At 40.6% G+C, this 19,397-nt stretch overlaps 1 protein-coding gene across 1 annotated transcript; it reads right to left on the bottom strand.

The window, feature by feature from the left end:
• Positions 1-2,111: 2,111 nt before the first annotated feature.
• LOC103750853 (olfactory receptor 52B4-like) lies at positions 2,112-3,056 on the bottom strand. Its single transcript, XM_017803436.1, has one exon. It carries the CDS (start codon positions 3,054-3,056, stop codon positions 2,112-2,114), a length of 945 nt encoding a protein of 314 aa, XP_017658925.1.
• Positions 3,057-19,397: the final 16,341 nt, after the last annotated feature.

Below are 19,397 nucleotides of genomic sequence, written 5' to 3'. Positions count from 1 at the left end.
TTTGGGGATCTGAACCCCAGGGCTCCTGCCAGCTTCTCTCTAACAGAGACATACCTATTGCTCTTCCCAAACTCCTGCAGTTTGTCACTTATCTGGCCATACTACATCAATTTGTTGTGTCAAACTCCCCCTTGAGAGACCTGCACAGGCTCTCTGGGATCCCAAGGCCACAAGCCCCTAATGCAGACTGACAAACGGACATGATACATTCTATTTGAGTTTTTGTGTAGTTTATGACATCCAAGAAAGCGTTACTTACACAGGCATGATCACCCATGAGGCTTGTTTTTACATCTCAACTAAGCTTTGAGATCTGTCGTCCACCAGTGGCCTACCAGCTGTCTGAGTGCCCAGTTCACCAAGATGGCAACTCTCCCCTTTTTCCCAGTGTCCTTAGCACTTCCCAAAGTCCTTAGCACTTCCCAATGCCCTCAGCATCTATCCTTAGACCCACTCCCTCATGACTGATTGGGTGGAGGAGTGACTGTCTTGGAGGACCCGCCTACCAAACAAGGTTATTCCCACAGTCCTTAATTACCTTCCAGAATTTGATGGTAAAACCCTATTGCTGAATATAGGACATACTTCGGACACAGGATTTGGAGCAATGGAGCTGGGACTGACCTGGAAGCCACCTCCCCTGAAGGCTAGCTCTCATAACTTTGGAGAGCACTACACAAGCTGCTAATGGAGACCATCAATTGATGATCCAACCCCAGCTTCAAGGCCTAAAAACCACATCAATGCCCAGCACAGCAAATGAGTGGTGGCACATTCATCTTGGGGATAATAAACAGCTACCTAATTGGACTTAACATTCACTAAATGGGAGTAAATTCATGTGTAGTACTGTAAACCCAGCCAAATACATATAGCCAGAGAGGTCATAGATAGACCATAGATAAAACTCCAAGGCTGTCATATCCCTAGACAAATGTAATTTCTTACTATGTGCAAAATATGGATCCTTAAATTTTTAGACAAGTATCCCAGTCCCCAACCATCACAGAAGCTTCTTCTACCAGTGAAAGAAATAATTACAGAGTTCCACAACTGATCATACACAGAGATTGCCTGTGAATTGTCCAAGTCTAAGTGGCACATCTATGATGCAGCCTCTACACCTAAGGCTCACAGAACATAAAACAAGGGATGAAGAGAACACTAATGCATCTTTTGATTCTCATCAATAAAGTTCCCTCACGCAACAGAGGGCCAGAAACGCAAAATGTCACAAATGGCCAAAATGCTGACAATAAGAGTCTTCAGAGTGTGGGTCCTTGGACAGATCTCCTATACTGAGGTCCAGCCACCCACAGCTCAGGGACCATTGCAAAAGAGGAGGTGGAAAGATTGTAAGAGCCAGGGAGGAGGTGCATGGCCACACAGTAATGGTCCTACAGGTGCCTGGGACCCTTCTCACACAAACCTACAGCAATCATATCAGCATGAACAAGACCCATGCAAACTTAGGCAGACAAAAACCCAGCACAGAACTGCAGAAATGAACAGCAAGCCCTAATCTTAGACAAAGAGTTATTTCAGCTGATTACTTTACTGCTGGGTGAGGAAGAGCTGATCTTCTTAAGGGGGGCACTCTAGATAGACTGACTAGACCCCAGTGGGTAAACTTGCACTGAGGGACTTTACAGGATAAGCCTTAGCACAAATGACAGAATGTATGAACTCCAGTGGCGGGGGGGGGGGGGGGGGGGGCATGGCTATGGGAGGGTGCCAAAGGGGAAGGGGGTATAAAGATGATTTTCTGTCTGAAATACACAACAATTCAATTTAAAATTTTTTAAAGTTAAACATAAAAAAGATTCGTCATATTATGTGATCTATTCCCAAAGTTGGATTATTAAATAGACATGGCTACTAAAAACCAACCTGTTCCTTCCTTGAATTATAATGACCTGCAGGCATTTCAGCCAACCCCTTGGCACTGCCCATGGATAAATTATTAAGTCTCACAGTCTCAGGTAAGTAGATCTGAAGGCCTAAAACTTAATGAACCATTTTCCCTAGTGACTCAGGTATTTTATCTACTTCTGGATCATATCTCCTTAAAAGCTAAAATTCTCAGTAATCAGTCTTTCCTGTCCTTACGGTCATCTATGCTTTGGAAATAAGACATAAACCACTTGCTCTCTAATCTGTTTTGTTTTGACCCCATAAATGATGGGATTTAGCATAGGTGGAGCCAACATGCTGACGTTGGCCAGCAGGATATGGACATGCAGAGGAATGTATCTTCCAAAGCGCTGAGTGAGAACAGAAAAGATCCCAGGCCCATAAAAGAGGAGGATGACACAGACATGGGAACCACAGGTATTGAGGGCTTTGTGACGAGCATCTTGAGAAGGTATGTGGTAAACAGCACGGAGAATCAGAACATAGGAAACGAAAATGAAGACAATATCTAATATCACTGTTGACATTAAGACAAAAAAGCCATACCAGGTGTTTACTCGGATGTCGTAGCAAGCATACTTTGCCAAGCCAATATGTTCACAGAATGTATGTGGGAGGATGTTATTTCTGCAAAACGTCAACCTTTTTAGAAGAAAGATGATGGGGAAAATGGTACAGTGTGCCCTCAAGAAAACAGCCACACCAATTTTACTAGTCAGGGCATGAGTAAGTATCACAGTGTATCTTAGTGGGTAGCAAATTGCAACATAGCGGTCAAATGCCATCATCAGCAAGATGCCTGACTCAGAAATAAAGAAGGAATGCTGGAAGTAGAGCTGAGCAATGCAACCATTAAGAGAAATTTCCCTATCATTGCACCAGAATATGGCCAACGCCTTGGGTTCTGTGGTGGTGGCAAAAGCAATGTCAATTCCAGCCAGCATACAGAGAAAAAGATACATGGGTTCATGGAGGCTGCTTTTTGTCAGGATAATGAAGATCAACAAACCATTCCCAAGGAGAGCAAGGACATAGGAGATGCACAGGGGTATGGAAAGCCACATATGTAGGTCTTCTCTTCCTGGAATGCCCAGCAGATAGAAGACTATGTGGTTGACCCCAGTGTGGTTGTTGCTGGCCATTCCTGAAGGAGGCTAATGGGGACTCTATCTTGACCTTTACCTAAAAGAGACATTAACGCAGGTTGTACATAAATAAATGTTTTCCTTGAGTTCTGTACTTAAGTATATCAAATTCAATGCCTTGCCTATACCACCATTTCCTCATAATATCCCCTTTAAAATGTCAGCAAAATAATAAAAACACAATAAGTATAGGAAGCAATAGACAATATCAAAGAAATGGCAGCAATATTTTGAAAGCAAATTGATGACTATAACAAAACAATGGGTTAAAACTAGCAGCTTCTAGTTGTGAAACCTCCCAACTGCCACTCAGAGAATCTTAGATTGGAGGCCTATGAGCTAACTGGTGCCTGTTGTGAGGACTTAGCTTCTGCTTCTACCCACAGTAAAACCCTGGGGGGAATCAACCTGTTGGGAAATGCATTGGTTCACAGTGGGGTGATGGTTCTGTGTGAGGACTGGAAACAGCCAACGTGGAACCTGCATGCAAGGGCTGTGAACAACTAAGTCTGATGAAGACTACAGAGAGAAAGAGAAATCTCTACTTGACATTCCTAAGCAGTATGTAAGAGAAAAAGAAATTAAGAGTGCAAAGTCCATTCCAAGAAACCTGGGCATATTCTGACCCAAACCCACATACAAAGGAAAGGGAGTGGGCCCTTACTTTGGCACACTTGAGTGTAAGAATTATGGTTCACTGAAACTCTAATGAGATATGACTTTTCTCAAACCCAGCTCAGCTGTGTTGTGTAAGGTGAATAGGGTTTTTCATTTGCAAACAGAAGACACAAAGTCAGGGATATGAGGGTGGTAGGGTGAGGGTGGAGATGAGGGATGATGTCTGAATATAATAAAAATGTATTGTATTAAAAAAAACTAGCAGCTTCTAGATGAACAAGAGCATACTAATGTAAGCATAAATATGAACCTCAAAAACTTGCTATCACTGTATAAATAAAGGCAGAAAAAGGAAAGGTAGTGTGTGTGTGTGTGTGAGAGAGAGAGAGAGAGAGAGAGAGAGAGGGAGAGAGAGAGAGAGAAAAGAAAATGAGGGAGGTAAGATAAATGTTAGAAATCTAAATGCTCCTTTAAGTCCATGTAAGAAAGTTATATAAAAAAATAAAACTTATTACAGAAACATGTGAACCAAGAAACAACAATATAGTCAGATGACGTGAACTACGCCTATAAATTACAGGGAGGCTAAAGAAGGAGAGTTAGGAGACCAAGGCTACCCTCAACTGCATAGCAAATCCAAAACTGTCCTGTGCTTCATGAGACCCTGTTTCAAAAAGAGGAGGAATGAATGGGAGGGAGAACAGAAGAGAGAGGAAGGGAAAGAGAAAAAGATAAACAGTATAAACATACTCTTTAAAGTACATGGAGGTAAATACCAAAAAAAGTTTAAAATACTATAACAATAAAATAAAATAATAAAAAATGGTCAAATATTAAACCAGTTATTCCTGAGGGACAGTAAGTAACCAGAAATTGAATGGGACTTTGTAAGCTACAGGACTTTTGAGACTTTTCAAAAGTTGAATATGCATAATTATTCACAAAAATAAAATTAAAAACAAGTTTTCTTCTTGAGGCTGGAGAGATGGCTCAGTAGTTAAAAGCACTTGATGCTTTTGCAGAGGACCTGGGTTCAGTTCCCAGCACCCATATGACAGTTCACAACTGTCTGTAACTTCCTCCAGTTCCAGGAAATTTGGCGCCTTCTTCTAGCCTCCAGGAGTACCAGGCACATACATGGCACACATGTATATATGTAGGCAAACACTCATGCACGTAAAATAAAAAAATAATTTTGTAAATGAAAAAGGTTTCCTCAATAAAGTACCTTTCTCCTCACTTAAAATATATTTATAGTTCATAATATAGACTGTAAGTTCTCTCTCTCTTTCTTTCTTTCTCTCTCTCTCACCTTTCTTTATTTTAACTTGTAGAGACAAAAATCATTTCTTGATTTGGCCATCAGATTTCCCTCTTAGAGAATATAGGGTGGTTCAATTGAATGGAGTCTTCTCTCAAGAAGAATGTTTAGAAGAGGTGACACTAGCACAATGATTCCCTGTTCTCAGCAATGGGCAATCACCTTCTCCACACTTCACGGCTTTGAACAAGCTATAAGGAAATAAACTTTTTTAGGAATGCCATATTCCACACGAGATCAAAAGCTGTCACTAAAAGGACAGAGGGTGCAGTGTGCTCTCCACAAACATGATGACAACAGAACAGGTGAAGGAGAGGATGGAGTCAGAGATCACACACAGCAGCAGTCATGGGAGTTTGATTTGGTTGGAACTATAGAGAACAACTGGACAGCTGAGAATGTAACACTGGGAATAGCAATCTAAACAGCTACTACTCCCCTTCCAATCCATCCTGAAAGGCTTCCCCATGACTCCTGAAAGTTTTCCCAAACTATCTGAGACATCCCCCTGCTTTGTGCACATGAGCACTGTCCTCTTCCTTCCTGCCTAGAAGTCCTTACAATCTAGTAAAGGTAGTGATGCTTTGTCTACACCATCCATCTCCCTTAAATCATAATTTTCTAAATGTTAATAAGAATCTCATTGCCTGGAAAAAAACTTTTTCACTTACCAAGTATCACTATCTAGCAAGCACATTCAGCTTGATGGATTCAACATATCCTTTCCCCATTGTGGACTTAAAGTGCACAGGAGACACCAACAGGGGAGTCGATAGAGGCCAGGTAAAAAAGCAGAAGTAAGGTCAGTGGCAAAAGCAAATTTTTCCTTTGAGGATATGGTTTCACAAATCCAAATAAGACTTAGAAATTCTTCTGTGAATCTACCATTTATTCTGTTTTATCAGTCCAAATTTTGGTCACTGTTCTCCTCTACCATCTGTTCATAAGACTCCAAAGATTCTGATGTTCCTGGTGTTCCAAAGGAGCTCCAGATTCTAGCTCCACTTGCCCTGTCCTAGAATCTCAACTCATAAATGACAATACCAGTCATCAGCCTCCAATGAAGTCTGTTGAACCAGATACAAAGTCAATGCAGGAAGGGGAGAGATGAGGATTATGCTACAAAGTGATTCCCTTCAAGAGCCCTCAGGTCACTTTTATTGTAGGGCCCCAGGCCCTTGAGTTCAGACTTCTTTTCACACACAATCCCCTATGGGCCAAGTCAATTTGCCAGCTTCCTGCTTCTTTTTCCCTCAATTGATACCTGTTCCTCTGGCTCCTCCTGATCATTTGATCTCCATTCTATGTGTGTGAATTTGTGGCTCTCTGCACTAGAGGTTTGTACTACCAACCCTATATTCTCTGAGAAATTATTTTGCGGAGAAGTATTTTACCCACTTTAATCAATATTCCATTATTCAAAATCATTGTGCACAATTTGGGGGAGGGGACTGAGGATCAAACCCAGGGTCTCATGCATGCCGACAAGCATTCTATGACTGAGTCACATCTCCATGTCTTACAATTTATTTTAACTATTATCTGTTTTTTTAAAAACATTTCCTCCTAATTAAGATAAAATTTGAAGTTCAATTATCTAGCTGCTGTGATAAAGTTTGTACTTTAGAACCATTGACTAAAGGAATATGTGTGACACTGAGGGTACTGCAGCAGAATATGAATTGTCTTTGGTATGAAAAATACTATTTCCTTGACTGACTAAAACTACTAAAAGCCATTTGAGATTCAAAGTAAAATGCAGCATTATTGACAAGGCTGAGCATGTAAGCCAATGGTAAAGAACTTGCCTAGTATGTACAGGATCTGGGACTGAACCCCAGAAACACACACACACACACACACACACACATAAACACCACACACACACACACACACACACACACACACATACACACACACACACACTGAGGTTAATAAATTTAGTAAGTTTAGGATTCTCTAGTAAGAACTCCCTATCCATGCTCATGCAAGCAATGCCTATTAAACTCTGTGGGTCACAAAAAACAAAAGACAAAAAAAAAAAAAGAGGAAAACTGACTATTTGGAAAGAAGGGGTTCAGTGAGAGAGGAAGGGGGACAAAAGAAAATGATCAAAATACATTATGTAAGGGGCTGGAGAGATGGCTCAGAGGTTAAGAGCAGTAGCTGCTCTCGTGGAGGACCTGGGTTCAGTTCCCAGCACCCACATGGTGGCTAACAGTCATCTGTAACTCCAATTCCAAGGAATCCAATGCCCTCTTCTGACCTCCACAGGCATTTCATGACACAGGTGCACTTACATTACACAAGTAGGCAATGCACTCATACACATAAATAAAAATAATACCCATCCCGACAGCCTCCATCACAAGTGGGTTCCAATTCCTTCTCCTCAGATCCCTGGACTAGCTTCCTAAACCAGACAAACTAAACACCATACCATAGATTCCTAAGTCCCTCCCCAACCCACTCCCCACTGCAAACTTCCCAGCCTCTAGATCAAGCAGATAGACCTGTTCAACCATGACACTAACCAATAGGAGACTGCAAGAACTTGAAACACCCACAAATTTGTCTTCCATACCTGAACAAAAAGTGCCTAAGCTACATAAACCATATTAACAGAACCAAAATTAAATTAAACAAAAGCAGAGCAGAAGTTCCTGTTGGGCACATAACCAACAAAGAACATCTATACACACAAACAGTAATGCAAAAATACAAACAAGCAGGTGTCACAATTCTAATGTCTGACAAAATAGACGTATTAAAACTCATCGAAAGAGATAAAAAAGGTTACTTCATTCTAATCAAAGTAACAACTGACCAAGAAGATATTACAATCATGAACATATATGTACCAAACTCTGGAGCACCCAATTTCTTAAAATCAGTAGTCCAGGACTATAAAACAGAAATTAACACCAACTCAGTAGTAGTAGTAGGTGACTTTGATACCCCACTATCTTCAATAGACAGGACATCTGGACAAAGAATAAACAGAGAGACATCTGAATTAAATGACATTTACATGAAATGGACCTAACGGACATCTACAGAATATTCCACCCAAGCACCAAAGAAAACACTTTCTACTTAGCAGCTCATGTAAGTTATTCTAAAACTTACCACATTCTGGGATACAAAACAAATCTCAACAAATACAAAAAAATTGAAATAATTCCATGCTTTCTATCAGACAACAGTGCAATGAAGCTTTTAATCAAGAGCAAAAGAAGCTCTAGTAACTATACAAACTCATGGAGATTAAACAACACACTTCTGACTCATGAATGCATCAAAGAAGAAATTAGGAAAGAAATAAAAGTATTTTGAAAAAAATGAAAATAAGAACACAACATAACAAAACCTCTGGGACAATTTAAAAGCAGTCCTAAGAAGGAAGATTATAGCTCTTAGTACCTACATTAAAAAATCAGAAAGAGCCGCATGGTGGCACATGCGTTTAATCTTAGTACTCAGGAGGCAGAGGCAGGCATATCTCTGTGGGTTCAAGGCCAGCCTAGTCTACATGATGAGTTCTAGTCAAGCTAGGGCTACAGGGAGACCCTTTCTCAAAAAGACAAAAAAAAATCAGAATGAGCACATGTAAATGACTTGAGTTGACAGTACAACTCAAGACTCTGGAAAGACAAGAACAAAGCAACCTGTGATGGATAATCCTGGGTGTCAATTTGACTAGATCTGGGATTAACTGAAATGAGAGAGATTCTTAATTGGATCATCTGAAGCCGGAAGACACACCCTAAATGTGGATGTTACCTTCTGATGGCAGCCCATACAAAAAGCCATGGCAGAGGAGAACGTTGTTTTTTGCTTTTGCTGCTTGCCTTCTCTCTTGCTGGCAAGTTCGCCTTGCTGCTGTAGACTGAAGACTAGCTGATCTTTTGGAATTCATCAGACCTTCAGCGCCTGATCGGGACTACTGAGACATCCAGCCTTGTGGACTGGGTAACTACAGATTCTCAGCCTCTCCAGTGTGGTGCAGCCATTGTTGGACTACTTGGACTCTATCCTGTGAGCTAAGCTGATAAATCTCTATACATATATATTCATTCTACTGGTTCTGTTTCTTTGGAGAACGCTGACTAATACAATATCTAAAATCACGGGACCCACCAAAGCTAAACCAAGAAGAGATCAACAGTTTAAACAGACCCATAACATATAAGGAAATTGAAACAGTAATAAAAATCCTTCTGACAAAAAAAAGTCCAGGCCCAGATGGAATTACAGCAGAATTCTACCAGACATTTAAAGAAGGTTTGCTACCAATACTACTTAAATTATTCAAAAAATAGAAGCACAGGGAGGAATCTGAAATTTCTTCTATGATGCCAGCACCACTCTAATACCAAAACCACATAAAGACAACCAAAAAAGAAAACTATAGATCCATACCCTGAGTGAACATAGATGCAAAAATTCTCAACAAAATACTTGCAAACCTCACATAGACACACATCAAAAAGATTATCCACCAGATCAAGTAGGCTTTATTCCAGAGATGTAGGGATGGTTCAATATACAAAAGCCAATAGATGTCATAAATCATATAAATGCACTCAAAGGCAAAAATCACATGGTCATCTCAATAGATGCAGAAAAGTCCTTTGACAAAACTCAGCATGCATTCATGATAAAAGTCCTAAAAGGAATTGGAATGGAGGGAACCTACCTCAACATAATAAAGCTATATCCAACAAGCCCACAGCCAACATCATTCTAAATGGAGAAACCTGCAAGCATTCCCATTAAAGTCAGGAACATACAAGGATGTCCACTGTCTCCACTCCTTTTCAATGTAGTGCTTGAAACTCTTGCTAGTGCAATAAGACAAGAGAAGGAAATTAAAGGAGTACAAATTGGAAAAGAAGGGGTCAAACTATCCCTTTTTGCAGACTATATGATACTATACCTAGGAGATCCCAAAAATTCCACCAGAAAACTCCTAAAACTGATTGGCACTTTCTTTAAAGTGGCAGGTTACAAAATTAATCTACAAAAATCAGTAGTCTTGGGGTGGAGAGATGACTCAATGGTTAAGAGCACTGACTACTCTTGCAGAGGACCTGGGTTTGATACCCAGCACCCACATGGCAGCTATGAACTGTCCTTAACTCCAGTTCCAGGGGAATCCAAAGCCCTCTTCTGACCTCCATGGCATTGCATAACACAGGTGCATTCACATACACACAGGCAACAAACTCATACACATAAAAAAATAAATAAAATATTTTTTTAAAATCCATAGCCTTTCTATATACCAATAATAAGCAAACGGAGAAAGAGTACATGGAAACCCTCCCATTCACAGTAGCCTTTAAAAAAATAAAATATCTCAGAATAAACCTGACCCAAAACATCAAAGATCTCTACAACAAAATTTTTAAATCTTTAAATAAAGAGATTGAGGAAGAGATGAGAAAATGGAAGGACTTTCCATGCTCATGTATTGGAAGAATTAATATTGTGAAAATGACCATCCTACCAAAAGTAATATATAGATTCAATGCAATCCCAATCAAAATCTCCACGACATGCTTCACAGAATTAGAAAAATGCATCCTTAAATTCATATGGAAGCACAAAAGACCCCGGATAGCCAAAGCAACCCTGAGCACAAAGAGCAACAGTGGGAGGATTAGTATACCACATCTCAAACTGTAGTCATAAAAACAGCCTTGCACTGTCACAAAAATAGACTCATAGATCAATGGAACATAACCGAAGACCCCAACAGGAATACACTTAATTTCAGCCACCTGATATTTGACAAAGGTGCCAAGAACACACACGGGGGAAAGGCAACATCTTCAACAAATGGTGCTAGCAAAACTGGATCTCCACCTGTAGAAGAATGAAACTAGATCCTTATCGTTCACCTTGCACAAAAGTCAACTCCAAATGAATCAAAGGCATCTATGTGAAGCTTGAAACTCTGAAACCCTTAGAAGAAAACTTTGGTAGTAACTTACAAGATATAGGTATAGGAAAGACTTTCTAAATCAGACACCAGTTGCTCAGGAATTAAGGTCAACAATCAACAAGTGGGACCTCATTAAACTAAAAAGCTTCTGTACATCAAAAGAAACAATCAAGAAAGAGAAGAGAAAACACACAGAGTGGGAAAACAAATATTCACCAGTAACACATCTGACAGAGGTTTAACATACAGAATATATAAAGAACTCAAAAAACAAAGAGTCAAGAAAACAAGTGACCCAATTAAAACATGGGCTAAAGATCTAAACAGAGAGTTCTCAAAAGAAGAAATAAAGATGGCTAAGAAAAATCTTAAAAAGTGTTCAAAATCATTAGTAATCAGCAAAATGCAAATTAAAACCACCTTAAGATTTCATCTTACCCCAGTCAGACTGGCTAAGATCAAAAGAACAAATAACACCAAGTGCTGGTGAGGATATGGAGAAAGAGGAACACTCATTCACTGCTGGTGGGATTGCAAACTCATGCAATCCCTATGGAAAGCAGTGTGGAGCACTCTTAAAAAACTAAATATGAACATACCATGTGACCTAGTTATACCACTCCTTGGCATATACCCAAAGAATTCATCCTATTACAGAGATACTTGTACAACCATGTTTGTTGCCGCTTTTCGCACAAAAGCTAAAAGATGGGAGCAACCTAAGTGTCCCTCAGCTGATTAGTGGATAATGAAAATGTGGTACATTTACCCAATGGAGTTCTATTCAGCACTAAAGAAAAATGAAATAATGAAATTTGCAGGTAAATGGGTGGCTCTAGAAACTGTTATACTAAGTGAGGAAACACTCTCAGAAAAACAAAAGATATATGTTCTCCCTCATTTGTGAATCCTAGTACCAAATCTTTATAAGTGAGTACATATCCTGATGTAACTACAGGAACCAGGAAAATGGAAGGGAACCAGGGAGGTAAAGGGAAAGGAGAAACCCTAGAAAGAAGAATAGTACGAGACAGGTATTTCTAAGGGAGAAATATGTTAAAAGGGAGTAGTTAAAGGGGAGAGGGAGAAGGGCTATAAAAAGAACTGTGGGAATAAAGGGAAAGAAGGAGCTCAAGAGAGGTGAGACCATAGCTGACAGAAATTATCAAGAGAGAAACAGGGGAAATGGGGACACTTTAAATTGGGAGAGTGGGGAGGGAAGATAAGATAGGGAGAGAAAGAGGAGAGATAAATAGTGCACAGCTAGTATAAAAAACCAGAGCAAACTGTATTAGTCCAAAAACCTACTGAAAATTACACATACAATTTTTCTACATGAGTCCTTGAGTATAGCTGAAGATGACATAACAAGAAACAGTGCCAGACAGGAGAAACCTTCCTTTGAGTTGTTGGCCAGGGTAGTCCAAGAGGCTCCCAAAATTTCACAGGCTATTGCCACAGTCCTTAATTACCTCCCAGAATTTGATGGTAAGACCCTGTTGCTGAACATAGGACATACTTTGAACACAGGATTTGGAGCAATGGAGCTGGGACTGACCTGGAAGCCACCTCCCGTGAAGGCTAGCTCTCATAGCTTTGGAAAGCACTACACAAGCTGCTAAGGGAGAACATCAACCAATTGTCCAACCCCAGCTTCAAGGCCTAAACACCATATCAATGACCAGCACAGGAAACAACATTGGTGCGGTAGTGGCACTTTTATCTTGAGATAATCAACAGCTACCTAATTGGACTTAAAGCCCATTCAATGGAGGAAACTGAGGTGTGCCACCTTAAATCCAGCCAATACACAGAACTGGAGAGGTTATAGATCTTAGAGAAAACTCCAAGGCTGTCACATCCCTAGACAAATGTAATTTCTTACTTCTGTGCAAAATATGGATCCTTAAATTTATAGACAAGTATCCCAGTCACCACCCATCAAAGAAGCTTCTTTTTCAAGAGACAGAGATAATTACAGAGTTCCACAACTGGTCACACACAAAGATTCTCTGTGAATTGTTCAGGCCTAGGTGGCACATCTAGTATGCAACCTCTACACCTAAGGCTCATGGAACATAGAACAAGGGATGAAGAGAACACTAATGCATTGTTCAGTTCTCATCAACAAAGCTCCCTCATGCAACAGAGGGCCAGGGTCACAAAAGGCCACAAATGGCTGAAATGCAGAGAATAGGAGTCAGCAAAGTATGGGTCCTTGGACAGGACTCCTATATTGAAGTCCACCCACCCAGGGCTCAAGGACCATTGGGGAAGAGAGAACAGAAACATTGTAAGAGCCAATGAGGAGGTGCGTGACTATATGGAATGATCCTACAGATGCCTGGGACCCTTCTCATACAACCTACAGCAATGGTGTCAGCATGAACAAGACCCATGCAAACTGAGGCAGACAAAAACCCAGCACAGAACTGTGGAAATGAACAGCAGGCCCCAATCTTAGTCAGCTGATCACAGCTGGGTGAGGAAGAGCTTATCTTCTTAAAGGGAGAGACTCTAGATAGCCTGACTAGATCCTGGTGGATGAACTTGTACTGAGGGACATCTCAAGACACTAACTTTACATAATAGGCCCTAACACAAATGACAGAATGAATAAACTCCAGTGGGGGTGTGATGGGATGTGCCAAAGGAGTAAGGGGAAGGGAGTACAAAGAGGATTTTAAGTATGAAATGCACAAAAATTCAATAAAGGAAAGAAAGACAAAATCATGAAATTTTCAGGTAAATGGATGGAACTAGAAACTGTTATACTAAGTGAAGTAACACAGACTCAGAAAAACAAATGATGTATGTTCTCCCTCATATGTGTATCCAAGCACTGAATCCTTATATGTGAGTATGTATCCAGAAAGGTAAGGGGAAAGAAGGCACCTGAGAGAGAAGTATAATAGGAGACAGATGTTACTAAGGGAAAAATGGATGAAATGGGGGTAGGTATTTAAATGGGAATGGGAGGGAGAGTTATACAAGGAACCTTGGGGATAAAGGGAAAGAAGGAATTCAAGAGAGGCAGAACCATGGGAGACATATTATAAAGGGAGAAATGGGGGAAATTGGGACACTTTAAATGGGGAAGTCATAATGAAAGGGTTAGACAGGGAGAGGGAGAGGAGAAATAAATAATGGTTAGCTAGTGTAAAAAACCAGAGGGATTCATTGTCAGTCCAACACCCTATGACAAATTACACATACAATATCTCATTGCCACAGCCCTTGATTGCCTCCCAGAACTTCAAAGTAAGTCTCTATTGCTGAAGACAGAACATACTTTGAACACGGGATTTGGAGCAATGGAGCTGGAACTGACCTGGAAGCCATTTCCCATTCAAGGCTAGCTGTCATAGCTTTGGACAGCACTGTGCAAGGGACTAAGGGAGAACATCAATCAAATAAGCTTCAAGACCAAATAACAACATCAATGACTAGTACAGCATACAACATTGGTACAGTAGTGGCACTTTTATCTTGGGGGTAATCAACAGCTACCTAATTGGACTAAAAGCCCACGCGATAAGAGGAAACTCATGTGTGGGGCTATAAAAATACACATGATTGAAGAGGTCATAGATCTTAGGAAAACCCCAAGACTGTTACATCCCTAGACAAATGTAATTTCTTATTAAGTGCAAAGTATATATCCTTATATTTACAGACAAATATCCCAGTCACCACTCATCAAAGAAACTTTTTTTGCAGAGACTATTACAGAGTACCACAACTGGTCACACACAGACATTGTCTGTGAATTGCCCAGCTCTTCAGCAATGGGGTCTTACCTTGAAGTTCTGGGAGGCAATCAGGGCTGTGATGGTAGCCTGTGTAATTTTGGCACATTTACAATGCAACCTGTACACCTCAGGCTCATGGAACACAGAGTAAAGGATAAAGAGGACACATGAATATCTCAGTTCTGGTTACTGAAACGCCCTCATACAGCAGAGGGTTGGGAACATAGAAGGTCACAGTGGCCAGGGTATAGAAATTAAGAGTTTGCAGAGTACTGGTCCTTGAACAGGACACTTACACTGAACTTTACTCACCCAGGGCTCAGGGACCTTTTGCATAAAAGGGGGAGGAAGGATTGTAGGAGCCAGGGAGAAGGTGCATGACCATATGTGAACCTACAGCAATGATGTCAGCATGAACAGGACCCATGCAGTTTCAAGTGGACAAAAACCCAAAACAGAACTGGGGAAATGGACAGCAGAGCCCAATCTTAGCTGATTACTGCTGGGAGAAGAGCTGATCTTCCTAAAGCAAGGAACTCTGGATGGGCTGATTAGACCTCAGTGGATGAACTTGCACTGAGGACTGTCAGGGGACACTAACATGACACAATGGGCCTTGGTACAAATGACAGGATGTATGAATTCCAGTGGGGGCTGTATGAAAGGGTGCCAGTGGGGAGGGGGATACAAATATGATTAAGATTAATCGAGATGTTCTGAATGAAATACACAAAGAACCAATAAAAAAATTTTGACAATAGTAAAAATCACTATAATCTCTATGCAGAAAATATTTTTATTTTAAATAAGCAATATAACACCTTCGTTGAAAAAACATTTTAATTGATATGTCACTCAAACAAGCAAAAGAAAATTGGCTTTAAAGTGTAGATACGTATTCAATGTCATATTACTGCTGAATGCCCCCAATCTCACTGTCTCCTGAAATCGGTCTGGGTGGGGCTTGATGTGCTCATTTCTTCCCAGCATATGCAGCAGTCCATTCCGGGTATATAATTCTCCATTTCTCCTCAGCAGGTGGGCGTACATCTCTCTATATGTTGTTGCAAAGTCATAAACCACCCAAAGATGGCCACTTGGCCCTGGTAACTTCACCAGAGACCCAATTCCAAAAGACCGCACGCTGAACCCCTTCTGCAGCATGCTGTGGGCGTCCACGCTGCGGTTCATGTTACTCACACACGCCACCCTGAGGCAGGGCTGAAGCATGATGGGGGCCGGAAGAGCCTTGGTGAGACGCACAGTGTGTGGAGGTGACGGCATCTCTAGGGCCTTGGGACGACCAGGAGCATACAGCTCTTCCCAACAACAGGACAAACTCCAGGAAGTATTTATGGGAAGTCTAGCCGAGTAGGTGGAGACTTCCTCAAGGGGGCGGGAACCAGGAGGGATTTAGGACCTGACAGCTTAATCTAATCACACAACCATTGCTTTGTAATTAAATCAATCAACCACCAAGTCTCAACAAGGTGGTATCACACAGCGAGGACTGGTTGAAAATGGACCTGGTCCTATAAGTTCTCACATCACATGGAGGCTTCTACTGATGATGGTCCACACTGTTAGCCTACCTGTCATGGGCCTCTGCAATGACCTTGGACTCCAATATAAGAGGCGAATCTGCTGAAAATGCCTAAGTCTACATTGTATGTAAATATTGTTTCATTTAATGACATCAATTTTTTAAATATTTTATTTATTATGTCTACTTTATGTGTATGAGTGTATTGCCTGCATGTATGTGAGTGCACCCGTGTTGTGCAATCCCGCGGAGGTCAGCGGAGGGCTTCGGATTCCCCTGGAACTGGGGTTAAGGACCGTTCGTAGCCGTCATGTGGGTGCTGGGAATCGAACCCAGGTCCTCTGCAAGAGCAGTCAGTGCTCCCAACCGCTGAGCCATCATCATTTCTTAACTTAGCAGAATTGGTAAAAATCTTTTCGTTTACTGAGTCCGTCCACAGCGGTTGCACGTTGTTTTCACTATTACAATAATGTATCAGAGCACCTCTAGATTCACAACCTTGTCAGTAGAGTGTATTTGTCAATTTTGGAGTAGCTGTCAATCTGATAGTTGGACAAGTGTGGTAGAGTGTCTGTAAAACTGGCTGCTGACACTCCTTCCCTCTGTTGTAAATACACCATCCCTGGTGGTGAAGGACAGTCTGTTATCCACCCACTTGAATCTGGAAGACCCTGTGGTTTGCTTCAACCAATAGAACACAGTCAAAGTAGTACATCCTCTGCTTAGTGTGTATAGATGTGAGGTAAATCATGCACAGTTAGAAGATGATTGACATGTAATGGTCCAGACAGAAAACACTCTGTAACTTTAAGAGTATGAAAAAAATGTCCAGAACAACAATCTTCTTTTTTCCTTTTTTTTTTTTTTTTGCATTTCTTTTTTAATTTTTTTTTATTTAATAACCACATGATTAGAAGAAGCATTTCATTACAGCTTTAACATATTCAGTAACACATTCCTGAGCAAGGATACATCTCTTTCAAAAGTGGCTGTGAATTTTTAGGTTCACTGTTGAATTAATACAGTGACACAATATTGAACTCAGTATAAACCCTGTAAGACAAAAATTGAATGAGTTTTTGAGGAGGAAGCATAAAAATGTACTTCATGTTAAAGAGTAGAGGTTATAGACGTTACCAGTGAAATCTACCTCATGACTATATCCCTACTCAGCTACTAAGGATCCGAGTGTAACCAGCTGTGACTAATAATAATCAGATATATAGAGATTAAAGACACATGTGCAGACATCTAAGCGTTAGTAGCATTAAAAATGTAGGAAACAGCATATTTTAAAATGAAATGGAGATCTTCTTTAAAGGGTAAAACCAATCTTCTTTTAATAACTTTTATTAAATTTATTATTTGACAATTTCACACATGTAAATGATGTGTTCTGAATACTGTAACATTCTTCTGGCTCTCATCTCCCTCCCACACTGCATGAATAGGCGAACTTACTCCATGCAGACAAAATGCTTATACACATAAAATAAAAGGCATGGTAAATTTTTTTTTAATTTTTTTTTTTATTTTATGTCTATGAGTGTATTTCCTGCATGTATGTGAATGCATCCATGTCGTGCAATGCCGTGGAGATCAGAAGAGGGCTTCGGATTCCCTGGAACTGAAGTTAAGGATGGTTAGTAGCCGCCATGTGGGTGCTGGGAATCGGACGTGCTGGGAATCGAACCCAGGTCCTCTGCAAGAGTAGTCAGTACTCTTAACCTCTGAACCATCTCTCCAGCCCCAATAAAAAAAGTTTCTTGAAAAAAATTTCAATTCTTCTAATATGAAATGGTGTGAAAAATAAGTGTGATAGTTGGTTTAAATTAGAATTATCTGAGTCAGGAGCCTCAGTTGAGGAATTGTCTTAATTTGTGGGTGGCACCTTCTAGTAGCACCCCAGATATAGAAGTTACATGGCAGAAGGAAGAGTAGTCACCATTTGCTTGCTGGGCCTTCCGTCTCACTGTTAATTTATCCTGTTGCACCTGCTACTTCTGACTCCTAATAACAGACCAGTGTTTCCAGGTTTCCATCCTTGACCGAGGACCAGTCTACCTAAAGGAACCCTACATGTTTTCAGTTCCAGGTGGAAGCTGCTGAGGTACCCAACACCATGGACTGAGAACCTGCTGGGTTCTCTGCGTTTTCAGTATGAGACAGCCACTGTGGGATGACTCCTGCTGCAGAGGCATCACTCAGCCTCAAGGACCAAGCAACTACCCATTCTCAGCCGCTCAGGTGCAATTCACTTGTAAACATTTAACAGTAAGCTGATTTGATAAACCCTTTATATCAGTTCTGTCCCTCTGCAGAACTATGAATAACACAGTAAGATACATATTTCATTTCTAGTTCATCTGAATTACCAAGGAATCTTTGTAGGAATTTTTGTGATTTATAAAATAAACAATTAATTTATTAACACTGATTTCAAATATAACTTAATTCTTATTAAAATGAAAATAAAAATCCTTAGTGTACCAACACTAATTTTTTATTTATTAGAGAGAATACATGTACAATGTATACAATGTTGGAGAAGAAGGTTGATAACGTAGACAGACCGTAATGACTGCACTCTGTGCATGTGATAGAGAGGTTTTAGAAATACAACTCTAAATCTGAGCTCCCTAGAGAGGTGACTTTCCCTGGGGTCCCCAGTCAAATGCATAAAAACCTCGGCTCTCTCTAACATCCAGTCCTCTGTGAATCGTATAAGTCTAAGGTATGAGAAGATTGGAAGCAGGTAAGTCACTTACTGATGTGGAATCGTTTTGTGGCTGAAACAGATGTGTCCTAGTCAGAACAGGGCTCTAGACCTAAGGTAGGTGAATGGGAACACAAGAACCTTTGTCTCAAGCAAAATAGACAGAGAAAGGTCTAGAGTCATAACTGTAAGAGACTCTAGAGCGAGCAGACAGTGCCAACAGGAAAGGAGAATGAAGGGCCATAGAAGCCTTTTCTTTCTCACACACCACAGACCTCTGATTTGTTCATAAGATTTGCTTTGGTCTCGGGTCCTTACTACTGTAAATGTCCTGCCTCTTCTGTTCTCTCATTCAGCATTTTCACATGCTAGAATCTGAAAGTACAGAAAGAAAAACAAATTTCAGAAGTCACTATCATCCAAAAGAGGAATTTTCAT

Source organism: Nannospalax galili, unplaced genomic scaffold, assembly GCF_000622305.1.
Source record: "Nannospalax galili isolate Female #2095 unplaced genomic scaffold, S.galili_v1.0 scaffold1387, whole genome shotgun sequence".
NCBI lineage: Eukaryota > Metazoa > Chordata > Mammalia > Rodentia > Spalacidae > Nannospalax > Nannospalax galili.
The sequence above is the reverse complement of the archived record's forward strand: the minus strand, read 5'-3'. Positions and strand labels throughout refer to the sequence as shown.